At 56.0% G+C, this 9416-nt stretch overlaps 1 protein-coding gene across 5 annotated transcripts in view; it reads left to right on the top strand.

The window, feature by feature from the left end:
* Positions 1 to 516: 516 nt before the first annotated feature.
* The window catches only part of ZCCHC24 (zinc finger CCHC-type containing 24), a 63379-nt gene continuing 54479 nt past the window's right edge, over positions 517 to 9416 (top strand). For 2 of the 5 annotated variants that reach the window (XM_063710281.1, XM_063710280.1), the window contains exon 1: positions 548 to 940. In XM_063710281.1, coding sequence (XP_063566351.1) covers positions 695 to 940 — 246 coding nt within the window. In that variant the 5' untranslated portion in view covers positions 548 to 694. Of the gene's footprint in view, positions 941 to 1654; positions 2020 to 9416 lie in introns of those variants that run through there. The other 3 variants (XM_004049642.5, XM_063710279.1, XM_063710282.1) reach the window with 3 other exon arrangements.

Here is a 9416-nt window from a genome sequence, read left to right as displayed (position 1 = left end):
TAGTACTAGTCTAAGAGAGAGAGAAAGAAGGAGTATAAGAAAGGAGGGAAAATAGGAAAGGAAAAGTGAGTGAAAAACAATTGCAGAGGATTTGGAAAGAACGAGACAAGAGCGCTGACGACAGAGGGAGACGAGATTGATTAGGCCGGGGCTGCACTGAGCTCCCGGCAGCTCGGGACGAGGTGGGGCTTGGGCGGGGCCTCGCATGGGCGGGCCCGCGCCGTGCTGCATATGCAGATGAGCCTCACTCCCCTCTCTCCCCACCCCTGACGGTTCATATTCAACGAGACAGCCAATGCAGGGCGAGGACAGTGCCAGGCGGGGCAGGGAGTGGGCGGCGGGGCATCGTGGACCCCACCCCCGGAGCCGCCGCTGGAGGGGTCAGCCGCGAGGCAGATAGCGGATCGCCGGGCGGGGCGGGACGCAGTGGGCGGGGAGGAGGGGCGGGGCCAAAAGTTTCCTGCCCAACTTTCGCTGCCTCCTTCCACCGCCCGCGCGCGCCGGGGCCGCAGTCGGGGGGAGGCGGCGGCAGCGGCAGCGGCTGCGGGCAACGCGCGGGGCGCAGGGCGCGGGGCGATCACCGTCGGGGCTCGGGAGGCGGGCAGTGGGCACAGGCTCCCCGGTGCCCGCCCCTCCGCTGCGGAGGGGGGCCGCGAGCGGGCGGCCGGGGAGGGGCCGGCACCGCCGCCGCAAAATGAGCCTGCTGTCGGCCATCGACACGAGCGCCGCCTCGGTGTACCAGCCCGCCCAGCTGCTCAACTGGGTCTACCTGTCGCTGCAGGACACGCACCAGGCTAGCGCCTTCGATGCCTTCCGGCCCGAGCCGACCGCCGGCGCCGCACCCCCGGAGCTGGCCTTCGGCAAGGGCCGCCCCGAGCAGCTGGGCTCGCCCCTGCACTCCAGCTATCTCAACAGCTTCTTCCAGCTGCAGCGCGGAGAGGTGGGTGCCCCCGCGCGCCCCCGCCCACCGCCCCACCGCCCCACCGTGGCGGGCCGTTCCCTGTCTGACCCGCTCTTCCTGGCCTGGCGCGGCCCGGCTCCGCATTGCCCGGCCCGGCTTGGCTTGGCTTCGTTCAACTCTGCCAAACTCGCCGCCCGAAGTCCCCGGGGTGCCGGGTGCGCGTCACCTCCCGGCTGAGCCCGGGCTGGAGAAATGCAGGCCGGGGCGGAGCTCTCCCGCCCCCTCTCCCTACCAGGGCAGCCCTGCTCCAAAGGGGTTGGGGGAGGGAGTTGAGGAGGGGTTGTCTCCGGATTTTCTTCAGACAGCTGGGGTGCGGCCTGGGCGGGGAGCCCCTTCGAAGTGTCCTTCTCACGCCCAACCCTATCCTCGTCCTGGCCACCGCGGGCTGGGACCGAGAGTGCAGATTCTGCTCGGAGCTCCTCTGGAAGGGCCTAAAATCTTTTCTCCGACCTCTGCGGTTCCCGACCCGAAAGGCACCCTGGAGAGCAGTGACTGCCCAGAGGGCTTCTCCTGCTGTTCTCACTCGGGGACCCCAGATACGTCCTCCAGCTGCTCGCCCTCCCCCAGCCACATAGGAAGTGGTTTCTGAGGGCTTGACCCCACAGACTGCGCTGTCCCCAGCCCTCCCAGCCTGGAAGGAAATGAAAGGGAAATCCTCTTGAGCTCTTGGGAGGGGGGCTAGAAAGGGGGAGAGGTTCCAGCTGCCCAGCGCCTTCTGCAGAAACCTGGGCCGGCTGTGTTGCAGTCTGCCTGTTTGGTAGATTCAGTTACAAAGTTGACTGGGCAGCGCCTCTTTGCCAGCAAGATAAATACACAGATCGCCACCACCTCCCAGCCCTTTTTGAAGAGTCTCCAGGGCCTGCCCAGATACCACTCCTTTCCGTGGGCTGGACTCCTCCCCTCCCTCCATTTACTCCTGCCTCATTTGGGAATTTCAGACACCCATCTGTGGCCTTCACTTCCTCCCCTTGTGGGGGCTTTCTCTGCAAAGATGCAAGAGGTGTGTTCGGGGGAGGACACACATGGGGGTCACTTTCCTTCCAGACCTGGGCACACCGGTGAGTTTTAGGAGAGTCAGAGTCCTGAATGGGTTGGGGAGGAAAGCCTGTGTATGCAAGGGTGTGCTGGGGATAAGAGAGGGAGGCAGAGGGTCGCCCTTGAGTTCAACTCTGCCATTATTTACTAGGGAAGGCATGGACATATAAAATGCTGGCCCAAGGCCAACACTACCCAGGCTGACCTGTTGACCTGGGTGGGTAGAACAGGCGTGGGAGGGGGCTGGGTGCAGAGGAGGAAGATGAGTCTGAAAGTGCACCCTTTGGTGTCAGGCAAAAGCATTTCTATGCCAAAGCTCTTTGTAAACTGTAAAGCATTCTCTCCATGTGAGGAATGGTTCTTGGCTGGGGATCTTTCTTTCTTGTAAGAGACTTTTCTGCCTCTTCGGGGAACTGGCTTCAGGTGACCAGTGACTTTGGAGGACCGTTTGTGGGGTGTTTCTTTGGTGCATGCGTCTTTTCAGTTGTTTGTTCTCTTACCAAACATTTGTTGAGCTCTGGGCAGGCCCCGGGGATTCACAGCCCCAGGCTAGTGGGGGCCACGGATGAGTAAACAGACAAGGTGATATAGGGTATGAATGGTGGGTGATTTGATGGGGGTGCTTGTGGGAGCCCCACGGGAGTTTCTCACCCTGGGAGAAGGGTGAACATGACCCACGGGTCAAGTGTGGACCCCTAATCAACCTCTTCTAGCCTCCCTCTGCTCCCCCTACCATGGTGGCATTGTTCCCCACCTGTGGGTCTCCCCTGAGAGGACCTGGGAGTTTGGAACCATCAAGAGTACCCTATAAGAATAGGATGTTGTGCTGCTTTTTGAAAATTTCTGGCATCCAGGATCCCAACCGGAGCTGAGTGAGAACTGCCCTCTGTCACTTCATTTCTGCGTACCTCAGTTTCCCCATAAAGTCACACAGTGTGAAAGGAGCAGGAAAAGGTTATACTGTATAGTGCAGTGGTGGGGAAATGTCTTTCACAACCTGACTTCAGGGAACCCCGTCTCTCTCTGGGCCTTCGCTTACCTGTCTGTTAAATTTAGTCTCTGCTACACCCCAGGATGGTATATCTATAGTATTTGAGACCTGTTCAAACAAGAGAGGGCTGGGGGAGGCAAGAGGGGCTTCTCTGATGCTCACAGGCCAGTGGCTTCCTTGGAGGTGATGGAGGGCTGTGCCTGCTGACTTCCGTAAGGCTCTCTTGGCTTCAGGCTCACTCATCCTCACCCCCCACCCACTTTGCCTCCTAAACCCTCTCAAAGCCTCAGCTGTGTTCCTGCGGACAGGCCTTTCCTGTGCCCAGGGCTGAGCTGGTGACCTAATATGGCTCCAAAATAGCAACTGGCTGAGAAGGCAAGAAAAAATACCCCCCACCTCAATGCCACCAAGGGGCTGGTCGGAGAGGAAGCAAGTCGTGTGTGGGCCGGAGGGGACTCTACGGAGGGACCCAGGGGGCCCAGGAGCATCACCATTCTGTGCGAGGCCTGGCAGGCCCAGTGGCAGTGCCTGCGGATGTGACTTGCATGCTGACCACTGACCACGGCCTGTCTGCGCCAACCCCTGTGCCAAGAGCCCACCCCCTCCCGCACCACCCCCAGGCTGCTCCCACCACAATAGCAAAACACCATGAATGCAGCTGGGATTTGAGGGGGGGTGAGGACATGGGGGCACAGAAGCCCATTGTGCCCCTGGAACCTCAGCTCTGGAAGCTGATGATAAGCCAACGGTTCTGAGTGGCACACTGGCCCTGAGAGCAGAGAGAGAGATGGCAGAGTTCACACCAGAGTTCCTGGTGCAGGAGCAAGCACCAGGAGGTGACTTGGATTCTTGTGGGGACTTCCCAGCTTGTGGTGAGGGTGCCAGGCCAAAGCGGACACAAGCACCTTGCACAGTTTCTTAAAAGGCTTCTGGGTCTACAAACTAGGCCCCGTGAAACCCAGTTTCAAAAACCTGATCTACGGCAACAACGATACATTTTTGGAAAGGGATTCCTAAGGCCCTTGGCTGAGCCCCTTCTCTCTCTCCAGGTACCCAAGGAAGGCAGTTCTTAGATGGAGTGGGGGCTGGGCTGCATGGGGTCTTCCCTGCCAAGTCTTGTTTGGAACTTAAATTCACAACCGTAAAGGGGCTATGGGAGTCATTTCTGGAAAAGCTGAGTTACCTCCTTGTGAAGATGGCCTCTTGGGCCCCTTGAAGGGCTGCCCAGAGCCCCTGCCAGGTAGTCCCTGTACCCTCCAGCCTCCAGGGAGATGTGGCTGTCTCACTCCATTCAGGTAGAATTCTTAGGGCAGCTGTTCTCTTTCCCTCTTTCTCCAGGGACAGAGGTAGCTGGAAGGTGTGGCCCTACTGTCAAGAGACCCCCACTTTGTGAATGTTGGGGGAAGGACTTTGTGGTCAAATACATTTGGAAGACACAGTGTCCTTCCTTTCCCTTGGAAACACACAGTGCCCACTAGCACAGTAAAGGCCCTGAGAACTCCTGCAGTGCAAAACCTGTTAACCTTTCTTCAGCTTGACAGTTCCCACACCTATCTGAGCAGAGAACATTTTTGGCTCAGGACACCTGTCAGTGTCCTTCCTGGAAGACCTCTCCATTGTTGGATAGTTCCAACCTTTAGGAAGCTCTTCCTAGAGCATCAGCCTCTGCAGCAATGAACCTCCTCTTTGCTGCTCAGGTCTACCCATTGGAGGTTTGAGAACAGTAGCAAGGGTGTCACAAGGCTTAACAAATGGCCTTTCCCTGGGCCCAGCCCTTCTGTATGGACATGGCCATTAAAACTCTTAGAGGAGTACGTACAGTGTCCTGCTTTAAAAGGCCCCAGTCTTGACAGTTTTCCGAGGGTTTGGATGTGCCCTCAACAGACGGAGATAAGCCCACGGGCTGCCTGACCAGTGTGGATGTGTGGAACAAAGCCACATTTCTGCCCAAGGATATGAGGTGCCTGTGTTCGAGAGTGGGCTTAAGGAGCTCAGGTGGGTTCCCAGCAGCCTTTGTGGTGTGTGTGTGTGTGTGTGTGTGTTTAGGGGGCAGCCCCAGGGCCTGAGAGCAATGGCCATTCTATCCCAGCCCAGAGTTCGGGAGGATGCTCCCAGCTCTCTTGGCCACCCTTGGGAAGCTGAAGTGTGACTCAGGCAAGGAGGACCGTCATTTGAGAAGCTGTTGGCTGAGGCAACCTGACCCTCCCTCTGTCAGATTACGTTGACTGGACAGACATGGGCTCAGAGGGAAGACCACACCTCGTGGACCTTCTGAGTCAGGTGGGAGGGAGGAAAGCAGACGGCATTAGTAATCAGTAAGTAGCAGCGGCAGGGAGCCAGATGCCGTCAGTACCCAGAGGAGGGCTCCAGGAGGAGATGGCCCTAGTGGAACAGTCCTCTGCTCTTGGGTGGTGCTCTATTCATGGCCTCTCTTTCCTCATAGCTCCCATTTTTTGCAGAAGAGGACACAGAGGCCTGGCAAGTCACCTAGCCAGTCAGTGGGAGAGCTAGATCTAGAATTCTTCTGTGTTCCAGCTACGGGTTGCATCTGCGACCTGTCCTGCAATTGGTCCCCAGATTTGCTCTCCCCTGGATCAGCCTCCGGGTCCCAGTGAGGGCAGGCAGCAATCCGTCTGGACGGGGGCACCCTATCAAGCCTCAGTGCCTCCGACATTTTGTCCCTGATCCCCAAACTTTCTGGAATTGCTGAGTACTGGTCATGAGTACTGGGTTTCCTACCATGTCCCTGTTCCAGCCACTCCCCATCAACCCAGCATGGGGGCATGAGTCCAGGGCTGGCCTGCTTTAGGAGAAGGAGAGAAGATGGGCACTGAGCACTTCCTACTGCTTCTGCACCCATATCCTAGCCTGTGTGCAGCATCCACATTGTCTGGATGGGGAAACTAAGGCTCTTCTAAAGAAAGACAATGCATTCAGGGAATCAGAGGCAGAACCAGGACTCCAGCCTAGGTCTCAGGTCCTAGATCTGGTGTGTGTGTGTGTGTGTGTGTGTGTGTGTGTGTGTCGTGGTGGTGGTGGTGGCATGTGATTCTTTATTCAGCCCTCCTCTGGCCATACTGGTCTACTTGGGATTTTTGAAAACATCAAGCACTCCCCCTCCTCTAAGCCCCTGCACTTGCTATTGCAGCTACCTAAAATGCCATTCCCTGCCCTTGTACATGGACACATTCCAACTGGCTTCTTTATGACACAAATGGATGTCCTTTCTCTGAGGGGTTTTACTTGGCTGCCACTGGGAGCAGACCTCCTTCCAGCTGCTGTGAGCCTGTGAAAGATGAGTTGTAGGTGCTCTGGTAAAGCATGTCTTGTTTTTTTTTTTGATGGAGTCTGGCTCTGTCACCTAGGCTGGAGTGCAGTGGCACAATCTCTGCTCACTGCAACCTCCACCTCCCCCCAGGTTCAAGAGATTCTCCTGCCTCAGCCTCCCTAGTAGCTGGGATTACAGGCGCCTGCCACCACACCTGGCTAATTTTTTGTAAAGCATGTCTGAATGATTGGTCTTGTCCTGTAATAGCAATACGTGTGTCTGTCTCAGTAGTTAGATTGTCAGCACCCTGAGAGTAGGAATCTTGTCTTTTCTACTTAGTAGTCCTGGCATCTGGTTCTTAGCGTGCAGGACATGCTAGCTGCTTAGTTAATGTTTTCTACGTGGGTGGGTGTCTTGAATTGTAACCTCCCCTCCTCCCTTCCACCTCCTGACTTGTGAGCACGTAAGTACTCTCCTGAGCCTCTTCACCTTTTGTTTTGTCTCACAGAAAAAAATATTTATGATTTCTTGATTCATTGGAATGAGCTGACTTGGGAGATAGTGAAACCTTGTCCCCTACAAGTGTTTCAGCAGAGGCTTGGGTATGCTGATGAATGGTCCTTGACCTTCTTTGGTTAGGGACCTCTTTGAGAATCTGAAGACAACTAGAGTTTCTGCTGCCAGCACAAGGCACAGAACATAAGCATGCGTGCACATGCATATACATATGTTTGCATGTGATTTCAGTGGGATCATGCACACCTTCATGCCCACAGTGGATCACAGATCAAGGATCCCTGCGATGGAGGCTGGAAGCCTCAGTGGTACTCCAGACAGAGTAGTCTAGCTAAATATGCGGGTCCTTTCCAGTCCTGGGATTCTTATATTCTTGCTCTGTGCTTTCATTCAACAAATATGCTCTAGCAGTAAGAGGCAGCCCGGTCCCCAGTGCTTACACACTAGCTGGGCAGAGGGCTTATAGCTGTGAAACGTGAGCACCTGTCAGGTGAGTGGTGACGCTGGGCTGGAGCTGTTGGAACCAAGGAGGAAAGGGATCTCCCCAGGTCTCCTCTGCTTTGTCCTGCTGCCACTGTCTGCTCCCCCTTTCCTGGGTCCTTTCCCTATTTCTCTTTGCCCACTCCCCCACCAAAAATAACCTAGACTTGTGATTTAAATAAGAATCTTTTGCTAAGCACTGACTGTGTCCAGGGAACTGTGTTTTACATTTGCTGGGTGAATGGGCCTCCAGGAGGCAGTGGTGCCCTCTGGAGTCCTGGGTGAAGGGTTGCTGTGCCTGTCGTGGCCAGCCCAGCACTGTCCTGGCCCATGGGCCAGCTTTAGACCTGGGAAACAAACAGAGCCAGGGGCTGAGCACAGCTGAAAACTCTCAGTCAAGGTGTGGCCATGTTTTCCCATTGGCTCGCTTCCCGCCTTGCCCACGGGCTATCTCCTTGTCTCCCTGAGACCGGCTGGTGTCCACCTCTGTATATATCGGACACGTATGTGTTTGACCAGCCGCAGATAGATGCCTGGGGTGGAGGAAGTACAGATCCCCTTGGGAGCAGGGTGGATTCATTTGCAAGATGAATGGTCTCTTGTCCCTAACAGAGGAGTGTGGGTGCGTGTGTGTGTGCGCGTGTCTGTGGGGTGGAGTAGGGGTGGCTTTGGGATAAGAAAGCGGTTGTTCAGCTGATGAAAGGAACCCCTACAGAGCTAGGGACTCGAATCAGAGTTCCTCCTCTGGGGCCTTCTCAGGCCTGGGGAGCAGGACTCAGCCCTTGCTTCTGCCGTGCCTGGTAGCCTGGCCCAGACGCTGCCTTTTCCATGGTCTCACTGTGGCCATGTCCTTCCCAGCACATGCTGCTCCCCATCCTGCCTGCTGTCACTGCCTCTACTATCTGTCTCTTGTCCTGTTTCTGTGCCCTCTCTTCTCCCTCTGGGCCGCCCTCTGCAGCTTCTACCCTCCTGCCCTAACTCCTGCTACCCCTCACCTACTGTGCCTACCTACTGTCCTGCAGGGAAGGAAGAAAAGAGAAGAAGTCCCTCTTGTCAGGCTTGCTCCGGGGAGAACTGGAGTCAGCCTTGGAAATCTCTGCCTCTGCACCCCGTATTCTGCAGCAGAACCACCATGCCCAGGGCCTGCACCCCTCATGCAGCCCAGAGACACCGGTCCTTCATCTTGCCAGGGCCGAGGGGCCTAGCATATGATGTCACAGGGCCTCTGTGCCAAGTAGAGTGGTCCGCACCTGGCATTTTCCTCTGACTCCCCTTCCTATAGGGGAGGTCAAGCCTTGGAGGCCATGTAGAGGCTGAAATATAACAGGGCAACACGTGCTGGCTGAGTTACCTTGGGCAAATCGCTCAGCCTCTCTGAGCCTCAGTTTCTAGCTCTATAAAATGGGGCCAATAATGCCCATTTGAATAGTATTCTTGCCAGGTACGAGGGGACTAAGAAAGGTAAAGGATTTAGTCAAATATGTGACACACCGCATGATCAGAGTAAACCACAGGCCGAGCACGGTGACTCATGCCTGTAATCCCAGCATTTTGGGAGGCCGAGGCAGGCAGATCCCTTGAGCCCAGGAGTTTGAGGCCTGCCTGGGCAACATGGTGAAACCTCATCTCTACAAATAATAAATACAAAAAATCAGCCAGCCGTGGTGCCACGCACCTGTTGTCTTAGCTACTTGAGAGGCTGAGGTGGGAGAATCACCTGAGCCCAGGAAGTCTAGGCTGCAGTGAGCTGTGATTGTGCCACTGCACTCCAGCCTGGGTGACAGAGTAAGAACAGTGAGACCCTGTCTCAAAAAAAAAGTAAACTATAATGTCTTCCCAACTTCCTTTCCCCAACAGCCAAGCAAAAGCCTTGGAGAAGTTCCAGCACTGGGCAGGAGTGTGATGCATGGTCCCTCAGATGTGGTGTGAGGGTCACATGCTTCCTGCTACCTGCTGGGGTCACTGACCTAGGGAGGAAAGAGAGGTGGCCCCTTCCCTAAGCCTGGTGATCTGGGCCTAGATGGCCCAGGGGCTTCCACTTACCCCATAAGTGGCTTTGCCCTGCACCAGTGCCCAGAGCAGCCTAATCTAAGGTGGGAGTGCCCCTCCACTTGGCCCATGGAAATGAGGAGACCGCTAGGGCATCTGTTACCCTATCTGTCAAT

The sequence above is a fragment of the Gorilla gorilla genome, chromosome 8 (assembly GCF_029281585.2).
Source record: "Gorilla gorilla gorilla isolate KB3781 chromosome 8, NHGRI_mGorGor1-v2.1_pri, whole genome shotgun sequence".
Classification (NCBI taxonomy): Eukaryota; Metazoa; Chordata; class Mammalia; order Primates; family Hominidae; genus Gorilla; species Gorilla gorilla.
The sequence above is the reverse complement of the archived record's forward strand: the minus strand, read 5'-3'. Positions and strand labels throughout refer to the sequence as shown.